General features: G+C 37.3%; 1 protein-coding gene across 3 annotated transcripts in view; it reads left to right on the forward strand.

The window, feature by feature from the left end:
- The window catches only part of gorasp2 (golgi reassembly stacking protein 2), a 37,132-nt gene extending 21,067 nt beyond the window's left edge, over positions 1-16,065 (forward strand). For all 3 annotated transcript variants that reach the window (XM_073047279.1, XM_073047280.1, XM_073047278.1), the window contains 7 exons: positions 2,658-2,744; positions 3,568-3,698; positions 3,923-4,049; positions 6,384-6,492; positions 12,041-12,130; positions 13,739-13,858; positions 14,342-16,065. In XM_073047279.1, coding sequence (XP_072903380.1) covers positions 2,658-2,744; positions 3,568-3,698; positions 3,923-4,049; positions 6,384-6,492; positions 12,041-12,130; positions 13,739-13,858; positions 14,342-14,676 — 999 coding nt within the window. In that variant the 3' untranslated portion in view covers positions 14,677-16,065. The remainder of the gene's footprint in view (positions 1-2,657; positions 2,745-3,567; positions 3,699-3,922; positions 4,050-6,383; positions 6,493-12,040; positions 12,131-13,738; positions 13,859-14,341) is intronic.
- The last annotated feature ends 2,169 nt before the right edge of the window (positions 16,066-18,234 follow it).

An 18,234-nucleotide genomic window follows, 5' to 3' on the forward strand; every position in this document is an offset into this window, starting at 1 on the left:
CATCGTCTTTTGATTCCTAACCTCCCAGTATAGTCTGAACCACATGCTAGTTGTCATCATTGACTGTTATTTGTCAGAAAGCATCCTTCTCCACTTCAAAACTGCAGTTATTGATCCTTTGGAAAAAACAGAAAGCATATGAACAAATAGGGAATCTTGAAACAGTTTGTGTACTTCTGCACTCATGTTGCTCTCACTTCTATCGTGTTATGATGCTGAATAGTGTTAGAATCACTGCCTGTACAACTATAATTGGAACAATTGTTGTGATCTGTTTTACCTTAAATTAAGCATGGATACTATGAAGTGATGGGAATTCCTCTTTAACACCCAGAGATAAACAGTAATCTGGCATGATTGGTGAAAATTTACTTGCATTGATATCATGAGAAAGGAATTTTTGAAGCAGAGTATATTGTGCACATGCAACACATCAGGTGTTTAAGAAATGACTTGAGAATTAATTTCTACCCCACACTTAGTCTTGCTTGCACAGTACTGAAATCTGCATGTCCATGTTATTACTGTTGTTTTCTTGGCCTTCAATTAATTTGTTGTTGACCTATTTGATTTCTTGTTTGCAATGTGGAAAATTAATAATCATTATCTCCTTGAAATCTGTATTGTAGCCCACTTAGATCTGTAGTCTTAATTATATAAGAGTTGAGTTCAGATAGTGCACTGGTAATTTTTAATTAAAGTTTGGACAGATAATTTTGAACATCTTTAATTTTTTTTACCTGCATTCAGTACTTACATTAGTTTGTGAGAAAATCTTTAATGTGAGGTGCAGGCCACTGAGACCTGGTTAGTATTTTGCAGAGAGCCATAGAAATCTACAGCACAACAGCAGGCTCTTCAGCCTATCTAGTCTGTGCTGAACCATTTAAATGCCTAGTCCCACTGACCACGCCCAGGTCATAGCCCTCCATACCTTTGGCATCCATGTACCTATCTGAACTTCTCTTAAATGTTGATATCAAAAATGCATCCACCACTTACACTGGCAGTTAATTCCACACTCTCACTGCCCTCTGAGTGAAGAAGTTTCTTCTTGTGTTCCCTTAAACATTTCACCTTTCACCCTTAGTCCATTGCCTCTAGTTATAGTCTCACCCAGCCTCAGTAGAAAAAGCATGCTTTCATTTATCCTTTCTAACCCTACATTCTAAGGAATAGTTTTAACCTGTTCAATCTTTCCTTATAACTCAGTCCTCCAGTCCTAGCAACATTCTTGTAAATTTTCTCTGTACTCTTTTAACCTTATTTCAATCTTTCCTGTAGGTAGGTGACCAAAACTGCACACAGTTCTCCCAATTAGACCCCACCAACATCTTGCACAACTTCAACATAGTACATCTCCTGTACTTAGACCTTTGATTTATGAACGCCAATGTGCCAAAAGCTTTCTTTATGGCCCTATCTACCCGTGATGCCACTTTCAATGAATTATGGACCTGCACTCCCAGATTCCTTTGTTCTATCCCCAGTGCTCTACTGCTCACTGTGCAAGTCCTACCTTGGTCCTTCCAAAGTACAATACCTCACTTAAATTCCGTCTGCCATTTTTCAGCACATTTTTCCAGCTGGTCCACAATCCCACTACAAGCTTTGGTCTTCCTTGCTATCCACTACACCCCCAGTCTTGCTGTCATCAGCAAATTTTTTGATCCAGTTAACCATGTTATCATCCTGATAATTGATAATAGGTGACTAACAATAATAGACATAGCACCTCACCCTGCAGCACTCCACTATTCACAGGCCTGTAGTCAGGGAGGCAATCATCTACAACCGCTCCCTGCAAAGCCAATGTCTAATCCAATTTACTACCTCATTTTGAATGCCAAATGACTGAACCTTGACCAACTTCCCATTCAGGACCTTATCAAATACCTTGCTGAAGTCCATGTAGACAACATCTACTGCTTTTCCTTCATCAGCGTTCCTAGTATTTCCTCCAAAAGCTCTGTGAAATTGGTTAGACATGACCTACCAGATTCTGACATATAAGTTTTGTACTCAAAATTTCATTTTTAAATGCCTTCCACTTACCAAGTTCACCTTTGCCAGAAAACAGCCTGTCCCAATCCACACTTACCATATCCTTTCTGATGCCATTAATATTGGCCTTTCTCTAATTTAGTATCTCAACCTGAAGACCAGACCTATCCTTTTCCACAATACTGCTTGTTTTGAGGAATTATGATCACTAGATGCAAAGTGTTGCCCTACACAAACATCTGTCACTTGCCCTGTCTCATTCCCTAATACGATTTTGAGTACAAAACTTGTATGTATCTGTCAGCATCTGGTAGGTCGTGTCTAACCAATCTCCAATTGTCTTATTAGGGAATGAGACATTTTGCATAGAACAATATTAGTTATGATAAATGGAATTTATATTTTTGGGCTTCCTGTTATAGCAATGAATACTTTATTGTTTATTACACTACGTTAGTAGGATTTGCAAAATCATCTCAAGTGGACGAATTCTTCATTGACCTTAGTGAAATTTCTGCCAAAGGATGAACAGATTTTTGAGCAGTTACTTTTTAAGTTTAACTACTGAGGAGGAATTAAATTAAATTTAAGTCATAATGTTACCCTCTTACTTTGGTAAGCATGCTTTTCTCTTTTCTTTTTTAAAAAAAAAGGAAGTTGAGCCAAATTCTCCAGCTGCACTAGCTGGTCTTCGACCTCATACAGACTATATAATTGGAGCAGACACCGTCATGAATGAGGTAAATGGATCGTATTATATAATTTCAATTAAGCTATAAATTACTTGTGGAAAGGAGTGTCATTTGAGTTATTACCAACCATGAATTTACAGGCAACCTTCATGTGGTTGTGACACCAGAAAATGGCCCATTCCAGAATTTTCCATACAGCAAATTTGCAAACACATCAAGAAATGCTAGTTGAAAAAAATATATTTATCTTATTTTCCACATTATTTTTTGAAATAATTTTATTTTGTAATTCAAATTTGAGTAGGGGTTTAGGAATTCTTTAAAGAAAATTTTATTTTCTGTAGCATGGGATCTCTAAATATTCTGGTAATTATTTTTCTGGAACCATACGAAGATATCTGGGAAATTGAATGTACGTTGCTTAGTGCGTTAACTTCAAGGCTGAACTTTTATTTCTGTGCATGTTTTGAGTATGGTATTAAAGATTTAGAATATGTGCCTTTAACCTATGAAGGTAATAGGAATGTTAAGTTCTTTTTTCCCCCAATCTTTTTACGAGAGTTGAACTTGTAAGTGTACTTTGGAAACAAGTATATCCTGAGCAGTCTTTTATTGCTGTAACCTCTGAGTCAGAGTTAGAATTAGTTTTATTATCACTGACTTAAATTACATGAAATTTGTTTTGGATCAGCAGTATAGTTCAAAAACATAAAATTACTGTAAATTCAATATAAATAATTAGCACTAAAATAGGTAATGTCTGTAGGAAATATTACAGTGCATTGTAATATGACTTTTGATTTTATGATGTGTTGCATGGACAGGACCCAGGAAATAGCATGACTGAAAAAAATGAATTTTATTTTCATAGTCCGAAGATCTCTTCTCTCTGATAGAGACTCATGAAGGGAAAGCTTTGAAACTATACGTCTACAACACAGACACAGACAACTGCCGGGAAGTTGTCATCACACCTAATACTACCTGGGGTGGTGAAGGCAGGTAAGGTGAAGATATTTTGTTGAGATTAACAGTGTAATTTGAAAATGCTGGTATAGTTGTACTATTCATCTGGAAGGAAAATTTGGTATAGTTACTTTATCTTGAAAATAGCCCAAGGATACCCATCTTTGTATTTTCAAATGTTGACTGATCTTCTGTTCATTTGTTCAGTTTAATATTTTCCTCTTTGAATTTGGTAAATAATGTAAATGAATTATTTTAAGCTTAGGGTGTGGGATTGGATATGGCTACTTGCATCGAATTCCAACCCGTCCATTTGCAGAGGGTAAAAAAATAAGTCTTCCAGGACCAGGTGCTTCAGTCAGTCCATTAAAAGATGGCTTCACAGAGGTAATGCTTGATTTATTTTAACCTGCTAACTTACTTAGCAGATATTGCTTTGTTGTACTGTTGTAAAATTTGATGGCTTCACTATAAAAGAGCTTCATAACATGATTAGCAATCCTATTTTGTGCACTTCTGTGTTTAAAGACAAAAGTCGAATAACTTTACAAGCATTTGTGAAGCAACTTGCTATTTCAATTAGTGAGGAGGAACATCTTGGGTGATAAAACAACTGGTGTCTTATCTCTAAGTGTTGTAACTTACAGTTGTTCAACATAAAACATTGAAACTTCTGCAGAATAGCTTAGAATAGACCTATTGTGAGATTTACCAACATACAAGCTGTTTCAGTTGGTATTGGATTTCTAGTGCTGTGATCATCTTCTCTGGCTTTGTAATTTTATCTTAAAATTGTGTTGCTATTAAGTGTGTCTAAGATTGGAACGTATACTGATAATTCTGCACAACATGGTTGAAAATTCTATCCTGTGGTCAAGATTAATGTTCCATAAAATTCAGTTATTTAACTTAGAAGCTCGTGATATTTTAACAAATTTGCTAACAGATCTGATAAACTTCTCTTATTTATCTTTTTTTTTTGAGGGCTGTTAAAATATGTTGTTTAATTCTTGTTATAACTTTAACAATACAGTGGATTCTAGTTAATTGGGACACATAGGGACCAGTACATTTTGGCCCAATTAAGCAGCTGTCCCTTGAGCCAGAGTTTCATGGAAATTGTTAAAAAAAAGGTATATTAAAGAAAGACAAACTGCAGTTTAACTGAGTAACAAATTATATATTTAAATGCAATACAGAAGAAATTAGAACACTAACAATACTACTACAGTACTATAAAAGTGAATTAATTTGTAATAGCTATTGACAGAGGAGTTTATCCAGTGTACGCTGCAGTGTTCTTTTGATTGACTGTAAATGAACAACGTCAGCCAGACACTGGTCATTTTTTTTCCCGGCAAGAGTCAGATCTTTTAGTGGCGTCCTGGCAAGGGTCTGAATTATTTAAGTCAAAAATAAAATTATGAAAAATCACTGCTTTTTGAATCTGCATTTGTTGGCCCAAATAGATAACATAATACAAGCACATGTAACTGATGCTTTTTTAAAAAACTGTTTGTTCTAAGCACCGTGTAGTACAGGCAGTCCCAGAGTTACGAACGTCCGACTTACGGACAACTCGTACTTACAAACCAAGGAAGGAGAATGCCGTCTGCCATTTTAAGTCGGATCGCGACGCTGTCCGCCATTTTAAGTCGTTACTGTTGAGTGTTTAACTTTGTATTTGGCTTAAATTTTTCTTATTAAGATTCACCCTGACCCCGCTCCTCCTCCCCCCCCCCCCCCGTTTCTGGTGGGTTGGTGGCACAGTGAAATCAGCGCTGGAGAACAGAGGTTCGCGAGTTCGATCCAGTGACAGACCGCTCCTGTGCCAGGTTGATTTCGAGCTCGCAACTCAACCTCATTAAAAAAAAAATACCAGTCACCTCCAGTTTAAGTTCCCACGCGGAATATTGTGATATTGTGGAGGATCAAATACCCAAACCCAGCACAGCCCCCACTTGTCCTATTTAGGGTGTCTCAATATGGTGGTCCTTAGGACCCAGTGGAGCTCGGGACCCACCGCCCGCAGTGTTTCTGTACCATTGACGGGAAGCGATCGCAATTAAAAATAAAGTGGAAATAAAGCGTTTGGAAAGAGGTGAAACACCATCGGTCATTGGAAAAACGTTAGGCTATGGTCGGTCAACGATTGGAACAATTTTAAAGGATAAAGTGAGAATAATGGAGCATTTGAAAGGCCCTGCCCTGATGAAAGCTACAATTATTACTAAGTAACACAGTGGTTTAATTATTGGAATACGTACGTTTCTTAAGTGTTTTATATGCATAGAAAGGTAAAATATATACTATATACTAAGACAAACGTTTGACCGACGCTAAATAATACCGTATGTACTTGTTCCGAGTTACATACAATTCCAACTTAAAGACTGACTCAGGAATGGAACTCGTACGTAACCCGGGGACTGCCTGTATCTTAACAGCCATACAAATGCACACGACTGATGCTAGTTAGAAACTGTTTGGCAACGGTCTCCTGTCTTATTTAAACAGCATAGTGTCCTAAATAAATAAAGGGAATACCAGCTGTTTGCTCGATCAGTTTTTGTTCTTCAAAAGTTGTCCCAGTAAGTAGCTGCCCTGATTTAATCGATGGCCTACTTAGCTGGAATCCACTGTATATATTTTCAGTTTGTTCTATAACTTACTGACATTTTAATTTATCTGATGATTAGATAAGTACTGTTATCTTTGTAGGTTCAGCTATCTGCTGTTTCCTCAGCAACTGCTACGAACACCAACTTACAGCAGGGTCTATCTGGACTATCACTTGGTACATCTCCTGTTAACAGTGTTCTTAATACTGGTAAGTATTAACAGTACTTGCATAAGTACTTTTACCAAAGAAGAATTATTACGATAAGCAGATCACTTATTATCTGATGAAACAGTTGAGATGTCTTTTGAGCATCTTGAGTCATCTTGAACTTTTTCTTTGTCACTGTCTCTTTTCTAAAGATTTGTGTTTAAAATAATCTTTTTCACTTGAAAGACCTGGGAGGTGAAAGAGATTGTGAAGTTATCTTTATGCTTTTTACTTGTATATAAGCATATGAATTGTTTGGATAATGCTGGAAATCCAAGCACCATACAAAATGCTGGAGGAACTTGGGTCAGGTAGTTCATGTTTTGGGACAAGACTGCTGAAGGGTCTCTGCTCAAGCTGTCAACTGCACTCCTTTTCGTAAATGCTGCCTGGCCTGCTGAGTTTCTCCAACATTTTGTGTGTGTTGACAGGAATGGACAATTCAGTCCCTTTAGCCTGTCTACTACCTCAGAGATTTTTTTCCCTGCCCTGAGCTTGTATCTATCCATGTCTTTAATCTACAGAAATCAGTCAGTCACTGATATGTCAATAATTGACTGCACAGAACCCTAGGGTAGAGACTTCTAAAGGTTAATTCAGCCATTTCTTTCTCTGAGGGTATACGTAGTTGAGTGAATGAGGTGGCGGGTAGTAGAAGTGGTGCACCATTTTTTTCCTTCCCCTCTGGAGGCTTTTGATAAAGACTAAGATTAGAGATGGTTAGTATTCAGTAGGAGTGGGCAGTTTTTCAGATTATCAGGCTGTGACTTGAGAGTTACAGCAGGGATAAGTATTAACAATTTGCATAAACAATTTGGTTCAGGTGACCAACTGTAACTCATCTTAGTTCATTGATGACACTAAAAATAAGTCTAAATGTTGCTTGAAGCTTCTTTGCACCCTTGTCTCCACTCATGTTCTCCACCTGCTTTTGGTTCCCTCAGCCAAATCATTGATCAGGTGTGAGTAGTTGACTTCAATCAATAATCCTTCTAATAACTCACTGCTGGCTGAGACGGCCCATTTATTCATACTCTATTTTTACTGTTAACTTACTATTAAACCATGTTAGTATACTATCCTCAATCCATATACTGTTAACCTTGCTTACTGATCTCTGAAGCCTTATTAAAAGCCTTTTGAAATTAGACAATAGGAGCACTAATTGTCAAGAAATCTTTATTGGGAAGAATTATCATACCCCAGGAATGTTTACCATTAATGCTATTGATTCAAACTGAGGATGCGTATGGTTCATTTAGTTTTTAATTGTTTAATTGACATTAATAAATAGCATGAATTGCAAATGCTCTGCTCACTGTTGACCTACACTCTAACCACCTTTATTGTGAGCAGAGCTAACAAGAACTTACTAAGCAAAGTTACTTGCCCTCATTTGTGAGACACTGCACAGACCCAAGCCTTCAAAGCAGAAGTAATAATGAAATGCTTTGACAACCCGTTAAGCCATAGAGGTTGAACTGGGTGTCCGAGGCAAATGTCTCAAATATCTCTGATATTCCAAAACATCCACAAACATCAAGAACAATTAAAAATTTGAAACAAATGTATTTAAAAGCAATTAAATATACACGCAATCCCCGAGTTACGAACATCTGACTTACGGACAACTCGTACTTATGAACGGCTTGCCATAAAGCCTGTTACATTGAAAATCTGAGTTAAATACAATGGTTCTTAGTAACGAACGCACGCACTATGTTGTGACGCTCATGAAACCATTACGCAGCTTCAACAGTTCGTTGCCTCGTGGAAAGCTGTCCCGCCATTTTCAGTCGGATCACGTTGCCGTTGACACTGTGCTGAGTGTGTGACTTTGTATTTGGCTTAAATTTTTCTCTTAATTACCCTTGTAACCATGTTTTCAAAGCGTAAATCTGATGCAAGTGTTGGTGAAGCATCAAAGAAAAGGAAAATGATCACAATTGAAAATAAAGTGGAAATAATAAAGCAATTGGAAAGAGGTGAGGCGCCATCGGTCATTGGAAAAGCGTTAGGCTACAGTCGACCAACAATCGGAACAATTTTAAAGGACAAAGTGAGAATAATAGAGCAAGTGAAAGGCCCTACCCCAATGAAAGCTACAATTATTACTAAGCAACGCAATGGTTTGATTAATGAAATGGAAAGGCTATTGATAATTTGGTAGACGATCAAAATCAACATAATATTTCTCTTAGCCTTGCCTTACTTTACTGGAAGAAAAGGCTCAAAGCCTTTTCAATGATTTAAAAGCTGCACGTACAGCAAGTGAAGGTGCTTGTGATGAAGAATTTGTTGCGAGTAGGGGTGGGTTCAGTCGTTTCAAAGTGAGGGCAAATTTACATAATATAGAGTGCAAGGTGGAGCAGTGTGTGCCGATGTAAGTGCTGCAAGTGATTTTCCTGAAATGTTTTTAAAAATTATTGAGCAGGGAGGTTATTTGCCAGACCAAATATTTAATGTAGACGAGACTGGCTTATTTTGGAAAAAAAAATGCCTGAAAGGACCTACATTTCAAAAGAGGAAAAAAGTGCACCAGGGCATAAGGCATCGAAGGATAGATCTGGGGGTAATGCGTCCCGGGATTTCAAGCTCAAGCCTTTGCTTGTGTATTGCTCCCTAAATCCGAGGGCACTTCGCCATATCATTAAGGCATCCTCCCATTATTTGGAAGGCAAATTCAACAGCTTGGGTTACAATTGCCGTCTTTGAAGATTGGTTCTTGAACCATTTTGTTCCTGCTATTGAACGTTATTGCTTGGCCAGGAAAATTCCTTTCAAGATTCTCCTTGTGCTTGATAGCGCACCTGGACATCCAAGCACTTTAGATGACCTTCACCCTAATGTAAAAGTCATATTTTTACCCCCCAACACCACATCGCTACTTCAGCCAATGGATCAGGGAGTCATAGCCTCCCTTAAGGCCTATTATTTACGGCGGACTTTCTCACAAGCAGTCAGGGCTACCCAAGATGATGGGAGTTCTGGAGGGATTATAACATCTATGATGCCATCAAAAATATTGCTGATTCTTGGGATGAAGTGAAGCGGTCAAATATGAAAGGAGTGTGGTTGAAATTGTGCCCCCAGTTTGCACATGCTTCTCGGGATTTACAGCTGACCACATCGCCAAAGGCAGGTAAACTGTGGTTGATATTGGTAATGAACTGCAGTTAGACCTCAGTGAAAGTGATGTAGAGTTGCTCGACTCCCATGACGAAGAACTGACCGATGAAGACCTTGTGGAACTAGAGCAGCAGATGATAACGTTTGAGGAAAAAGACTGTGACCTATGAACTCCGGAACTGAAAAAGTTTGTGACGAAAAAGTTAACTGAAGCCTTTCGTCTCATTGAAGCAGGGATGGCAAAGTTAGAGGAGTAAGATCCTAATACAGAGAGGTTCACCAAAGTTTACCGTGCAGTTACCGAGAACCTCAGCTGCTACAAGGCCATTTATGACGCAAGAAAGAAAAGCTCTGTACAAGCCTCCCTTGATGCCTACTTGAAGAAATTGACTCCAGTAGTAAACCTGCTCTCTCCAGCAGCAGAATCAAACCCTGACTCCCCCACACCAGGTCCATCGTAATGTTACCTCACGAATACCCCTTCCGGTATGCAAGACATCGATGCAACTGCATGTGGTTACTTTTGTTATTACGGTATTACTATTATGTACAGAACTGTATTATTATGTTTAAGATGTTTTAGTGTATGTATTTGGGTCAGCACCGCCCCCACTTGTCCCATTTAACCTGTTGCAGTACGGTGGATTTTAGAACCCGGGACAGCTCAGGTCACATCACCCGCGGTGTACAGTACGTACTGTACTATATCTGTTCCATTGACGGAAAATAATCACAGTTGAAAATACTGTAAGGTGGAAATAATAAAGCGATTGGAAAGAGGTGAGATGCATTTGGTCATTGGAAAAGTGTTAGGTTACAGTCAGTCACCAATCGGAACAATTTTAAAGGATAAAGTGACAATAATGGAGTATGTGAAAGGCCCTGCCCTGATGAAAGCTACAATTATTACTAAGCAACACAGTGGTTTAATTATTGAAATACATACTGTACGCTTCTTATGTGTTTTATATGCATAGAAAGGTAAAATATATATACCAAGACAAACGTTTGAATAACTGATGCTAAATAATACAGGATGTACCTATTCCGACTTGCGTGCAAATCCGTCTTAAAGACGGACTCAGGAACGGAACTCGTTTGTAATCCGGGGGCTACCTGTATTCAAATTAACCCACTTACCTCACAAAAAGTTACATTACTTAAACCTTTCATCCCTTCGCCATTGTCCACAAAAATAACTGAAGTTACTGAGCTGGTTTCAGATCTCATTTAGTCTTGATGCAGGAGGTAGATGGCCAGGCTGTTAGGATGAAACAAAGATGCATCAGAAGTATATTTCAGTAGTTCTACATGGAATTTCCAGCTATTTTTGGGAATGTTTGGCAAACACAACTTGTCCAATATGATAAAATGATTTTTTTCATTGCCTGCGTTATAAGTTAGCCTACTTTGATCAGTTAGGTCTTATGCATGCACTTGAAATGTTATTTCCATACTTCAAAATTTTTGTATGTTCTAATGACTCAGGCAATGGTTTGAGAACTACATCTGGAGGTTTTATTATTTGAGACTCAAATTTATCCTGTAATAAATCATTTTATTTTATGCATTAGAGGAATATCTTTATACTTGCAAATAACAAGAGTATAAAAAGGCAGAATTTCTGAAAGCAAGTATGAATGCACTCAGTAGGTTTATTTGGTATATAGTTATTCTTTGGCAGTGCAAGAGGTATACAACAAAAACATTGTATGCTTCCAATTTATCATTTTATATTACTTCCATGGTATCTGGAAAAATCAAACGTCAACCACATTCTACAAAGCTAAAAATAGTTTTGTCTACGGTGTTAACTATAGTCTCATAGAATGAAATTATGTTGAAATTTCAAATTCTGGAGCCATTGTAGTATGAGGTCGTTTTTGTTTGAATCAAGATTGGCCTTTGTCTTCCAGATCATTTGAAATAAACATAAAATATAATGAAAATCATAAAAGCTACACATGCTATAAATCTGAAACAAAAGCATCTGAAATGCTCAGCAGGTCAGGCTGCATCTGTGAAACTCTCGAATGTTTCAAATTGGTAATTCTTTGTCAGAACTGTTCTGATGAGGGGCTCTGATCTGAAATATTGACTGTTTCTTTTCACACAGATATGGTCTGACCAGCTAAGTATTTCCTGCATTTTCCATTTTGATTATAAAGAATAGACTGCATAGTGTAATGCCTCTAATATTCTGTCCACTGGAATTATTCATACTGGCTGATTTCTTAAAACAGTTTCAGAACACATTTTGCTCTTTTGCATCCATATTTACTTTTGCAAAAAGATGGAGTCCCTTCGATGCAAAGGAAATGCTGTATATTTAGCATAATTGTAGTTTGAAGGAGAAGCTAGAAAACTGAGATAAAAATATTTTGATTTTTAAACCTCAATCTCTTTTAAACTGTTTAAGGTGTTCCAACTGTTCCATTGTTACCTTCATCTGCAAATTCAACCTCCAGCACAGTTCCAGCAAGCATAAATGTTGATGCTACTCTAACTAGTAAGTCTACAGTCATAATTCAATAGATAATATGGGAAACTTTATTTGATCTGGATGTTGATTTGTCTCTGTCATAATTAATAGAAGATATAATACGATTGAACTCAAGCCTGATGTAACCTGATTTTAAAACTGAATTGATCAAAAAATGGAATGCAGTATCTTGGAATTACAGGGCTGGAGAAGGCTCAGTCATACGCCAATAATCTACTATCCAACATTTGGAAATCCTTACGGTTTGACATCTGCCTGACAAGTTACTGTTTGTTGTGTCTCATACCTCTTCCACCTCCCTCCCCTCCCTGCCTACTGGGAACTGGACTCCTACAGTCCCTTCCAAATGATCTGACCTTGTTTCTCACACTCCCTTACATTGCCTTGTTCATTGGAAAAATTATGTTACACAGCATCTTTATTTTTTAAAAAAAAAGTGAATCATGAATGTGTTTGGGTTTATATCGAATAACATCCAATAGTCCAAAGAAATTGCCTGAAGTATGCCAGATTGTGTACTTTTCGCACAGTAGTGTAGTAGTTAGCACATCACTTTACAGTACAGGCTACCTGAGTCCAGTTCCTGCCGCTTCCGTAAGGAATTTATAAATTTTCCCCGTGACCACATGGGTTTCCGTCAGATGCTCCTGTTTCCTCCCACAGTCCAAAGACTTGCTGGTTTTTAGGTTAATTGGTCATTGTACATTGTCCCGTGATTAGGCCTGCATTAAATCGGGGGATTGCTTGGCAACATAACTCAAGGGCCATCTCAATAACTAAATCAAAATTTGACTATATAGAAAAAGGGGGCAGGATCATAAAGGGAATTGAAAAACTAGGATGGGAGCTCTGAAATTGGTTATGTTTGACCTAATGTACAGTGAAGGCATTTAATGTTCAGTTGGCATAAAGCTTCCTTTCGCAATTCAGTTTGTATTGTAATTTAACCTTTAAAGTAAAATTTTGTATTCCACTTCTAGTTTGTGATTGACTTTGAAAGATAGATTCTGAATATTATAATGAGATGCAGATAGAGTCAGTCAAGCTTATTATGTTGCACAAGTACATTTGTGCAATGGAAAGCTTGCAGCAGCATCATAGATGCATGGATTACAGAAGCAGAATTCACAACAAAAATGCAAAGTAAATGTAATTATAAATGATTTTTACAAGAAAACGCAATTAGAGCAAATTAAACAAAGTCTATTTTTATTTTAGTACAAAGTGTTGCTAAACTGAAATGATTAGGGCATTGCTGGTGATCTCAACAACCGATTGAATACTTGCAGCTTTTCTTGAATCTAGTGGTGTGGGACTTGAGGCTTCTGTACCCTCTCCAAATGGTGGCTATGTAAAGCTGGCATGGCCTGAGTGGTGGGGCTCTTTGAAAGACGTTGGTGTCTTGAGGCAGTGCCTACAATAGATGGTACCAAAGGTGGAAAGGGATTTCCAAATGTTTTTGTCAGTGGTTAAACAATTGTAATTAATATGCTGTAAAGCTTTTGGAGAGGTATGTCATACTTTGGATTTTGGGATTCTTCTGAGATGGCATTGGCACTACAGAGTATTCTTTAACTTCATGAGTATATGGGATATATCTTTCAATATTTACAGGTCTAATGCCATTACCAAGTGGACTGCCTAATCTACCTAACCTACCAAATGTGGATCTCACTCTACAAAACCTTGCTCCAGTGACCTTACCAGGAATAGGTGTGGTACCTCCATTCACTGGTAAGTTTGTAGTCCTTTACTCAATTAATGCAATTTCTTTAAATTAACCAGAATCATTTAATTATAGGTTAAGTGGTGAGTATTGTTTGAATAATCTCCATGGCTGATTTTTAATCTGTTTAGCACACTGATTCCATGCATGTGAAAATTTTGATGCTGTTCTTCCTTCCCAGTCCATTGTCAAATAATCTGAAATTCTCAAGATATAAAATGACTTTTCTATTTTTTGTATCCTATCTTAAATTAAACTGCTGCACACTCTGCTATGATTAGAACATATTTTCTGTATCAGCTTATTTACCATCTTCTAAATTTTGCCTTTAGAAATATATGTAATAAATTCCATCCTCTGATAAAATCATTGGTATTAACATTATAGTGCACACTGCAACCTAATCCAAATTAGAGATAAAGTAAAATGCTCAGTAATTACAGTACACTTTAATTGTGATTTTTTTTTCCTCCCCCCCCCCCCCCCCCCAGGTTATCCATCTTCATCAGCCACTCAGTTGCCACCACTAAACCTCTCTGGACTGCCCCCTCTGACAATGCCTACCATGTATCCCTCACAATCACCCATGACTGGAGGAGTAAAGGCTGGTCTGTCTGAAACAGTTTCGGCCAGCTCTCCAAGAGTAGGTGGGTTTCAAGTTCCTGCCTCTGGACCACCTACTGAACAGACCCCTGCCCTCATTTTAGATACTACAACTGTTTCCATGACAACTGCTGGCATCCAGGCAGCTGCATCACCATATGCAAGTAATGAAGAACCATCATCCGTTTCCACAGATGTTCAATCTTCTTCTGTGTCATCTTAACTACAATGTTTTTCAAAAGCAGAAGCTGATTAATCTATTTATTCAGCTGCAGAAAACTTGTTCTGCAATTAACATATAAAGTGTAGACTGGCATGATTGCATATGAGCTTTAAACCTTTGTACATAATTATAAGGCTGAGGCAAATACATAACCTTTAATACAATTGGATGGTTAACTACATTGTTTAGCAATGTGGTACTTTTGATGTAAATGGAAAATAAATTATTTTATCAAGTACGGATTTAATTCCCTCTCTTCTCCCTGTCCTCTGGTAGAGCTACTCTGCTGTCCAATTACTTATTGCATCTTTAGCCACCATCTTGTCTGTAAATTCCCAGCCTGTACAGTTTTCATATCAACAGGTAAATACTTGCTGTTTCAGTATGCACCCTGCTGTTTTTAATGACAATTAAAAGAAAGTAATGTGGGTAAAAATATACATGCAGTTGAAATCCAGTAGGCGTCTCCGTGAGCTTAGCAGAATAAATTCGAAAGGGATGATTAAGCAATAAATTCCACTAAAAAGCACTGGTATTTTTCAGAATAGAATGAAAAGTCTATTTTTAAACAAAAAATTATCTTGTCAGCTCTAGTGTGCCAAACTACAATTTTGCTTTTGTGTTTATAACCTGAGATTCCTGTTTCATTGTCAGATTCTGAAGTGAATGATACAATATGAAAGAAATTATGTTGACATTCTTAAAGTACTAACAGGTTCAGCACTTAGTATAAATGTAATCATGTTAAGCATTTTGTGCGCAGTTATGCCATTTAAAATGGTGCTGAATTGCTGAGTTTTAACAAAAGGTCATGTGTTCAAATTTAGAAAGAATGAGGCAAGAAGGAAGTGTAGGGCTCATTTGAGAAGCTCATTAAAAGTCTGCGGAGGGAAGTTACCTGGCTGGTAGCACTGTATAATAAGAGTTGTTATAGCCTCAGATTTTAAGCAGCTTTCCAGCCAGGCTTTTCTATTTTATCTCAAACTTTGTTTTGGCTAAACTGTAATAAACCTGTGGGTTCAATAAGAGTTGAGCATCATTTTAATTGGAGGGAAGAGGGGTTAAACTATTTGCATCACAGGAGGATAATGGAACAAAGTTAACTTGTGGATTGTGGATCCTTAGTGACCACTTGTGTTAGAGCAGCAACTGAAGTCGAGCTAAATCCAATTATGTTAATACCGTGGGAGTGGGGTAAAGTCATCTTATTAATAGTTTGATTGCTTTTAGGTGAGAGAGAGTAGATAATAGAGAAGAGAGGGGAACAACTTAAGGCTATTTTATTAATATGAGTAGAACAGTAGGTAATTTTTCGTATGGTCAAGAGCAGAATGTGGATATAAAAGTGAGTTATGTTAAATGAAATAAAAATTGAGTTACCGATTTAAACACATTTGTATTTATTTATTTTGTTTCCCTTCCCAAATGAGGCCTAGTGTTTGGTTTTTAAATTGCTCCATGTAGCTGGATCTTCGATTGAAATTGAGTTTTAACATGAACTGAAGAGTAAGAACCTCAAGTTATAAAATGAAGTAATGAAATCTGTGAAGTAATTTCTAAGTGTAATATTTTATCATCTAGCCACATACAGACTCTTCCCAAGTTATGAATGCCTGAATTGTGGACACCCACACATAACAGCTAGCTTTATATTAAATTAAAATATTCCACTTCTTAACAATACTGTTGAGGTGGTATTGCCATATCAAGTAATTTTCAGATTTGTGAACAAAATTATCTGAAGGGTACCCAGGGATACCCAGCAGAGATTTTCAAAAAATTATTATTTGTAATGGAATGTAGATAGCAGTAAGTTTTGGTGTTGGTGTGTACCACAGAATGTGCTTTGTGCAAAATTAAGAGCCTACTCAAAAAAACCAACCACTCCACATTGCTGCAAGGAACATAAACATTACCTCTTTCAAGATGAAGTTTAATTCAAGGGAGGAATCCGTTTCAGTCAGCTGAGGAAAAAAATGTGAAAAGGGTGTTTGTTACAAATTTAAGTTTTGATGTCACAGCTTTTGGATTTGGTAAAATCCTTAACATAACAGAAGTTTTCGCAGTCTGGCAATTGAAACCTTTTGCAATTAAATAATTCCCTGCGCATCTTATTCTCAAAAACAAATATGATAATTTCTTCAAATTGCATTCAATTAACATAAAACCTGTTATTTTGTATTTATAAATTATGCTGAGTGACAAAGTTCCAGACTATCGTTAGCTACATACCTCTATTGTTTATTAACAAAAACTTAAGATGTTAGGAATATTAAGGGTCATTTCTACCTTTTAAATGTGAATGTTGTGCTGTGTAATCTGGCACTGGATCAAAGAGTAAATTCCATGCTGGGGGATTACTGTTTCACAGTTCAAATTCAGTTTATTGTCATTCGACAATACACATGTATACCACCAAACAAAACAACGTTCCTCTGGACTAAGGTGCACAACACAGTATGTACAGGAGTTTCCCCCCCCCCCCCCCCACCTTTACAAAGGTAGAGCGTTCCCATGAAACCTTTCTTAAGCTGAAATGGCATAAAGTGAAGAACCGTTAATTTATATGGGAAAAATTTTCATAAAAGCAAAAATCCTCTGTGTAATGTGAAAGCAGGTTATTAATGTAGGTCTCTTGTAAAAGTGAAGTGGCGTAAAGCAAACATTCGTAAAGCAGGGGACACCTGTATAACTCTCACACAGCAGAGTACTGCTACCACTAGTAAATTTAACAAATATTACAATGCACTTACAACACAAGTTCAAAAGTAAACAGTATAATGCTATGCGTGCTTCATGTGTGATGAGATCTGTGTGGTAGCAGGGAGTTCAATAGCCCTGCTGCCTCGGTGGTGAAGCTGTTCCCTGTCCTAACAGTTCATGCCTAATGCTACAGTACTTCTGTGATGCAGCTGGGCGTCTTCATCTCAGTATGTTCATGATCTGTTTTAATTGAGCATCCCTGATGGGTCAACTGGATGGAAGATTGTTCAAGTCATATTCAGTATACCTTGGTGATAACAGAGCATTGTTGACTTTTTAACATTTAATTTTTGATTAATATGTAATTTTTTTTGTAACTTCAGGTTTCTCACAGAAGAAACTTTTTTTAAAAATTCAGAAAATGATTGCCATTGAAAATAACATGGTGATTGCTGAAATTCAGGTGCATTAACCAGCATGCTTGTAAACTTTGTATTGGTAAAATAAGCATGCTGTTATCCTTTAGGATTTGCTTGCAATTGTGGTTGTGAACCATCCGTGTATTGCATCTTACTTGAAGGTAAGGATAAAAACAGTGATCTGTTTATTCCTGAGTGGTCTTCAAATCGTCCTCTGGATGTCAAAGTTACCTCGCTACTAGAGTGCCTGGAATACTGATTTTCACACTCAATGTGCAAAGATTTCAGACCTTGTATACATCTTCCAGATTAAAGATGATATGCTACATTTAGCTATGGATATATTTCCTCTCCATGCATGAATATCTTCATCTCCAAAGTTGTCTCCTGAGATATTCAGGGGCAAGGAGTCCTTCAGGATCAGATTTATTATTGA

This window comes from Hemitrygon akajei, chromosome 5, assembly GCF_048418815.1.
Source record: "Hemitrygon akajei chromosome 5, sHemAka1.3, whole genome shotgun sequence".
NCBI classification, from domain to species: domain Eukaryota; kingdom Metazoa; phylum Chordata; class Chondrichthyes; order Myliobatiformes; family Dasyatidae; genus Hemitrygon; species Hemitrygon akajei.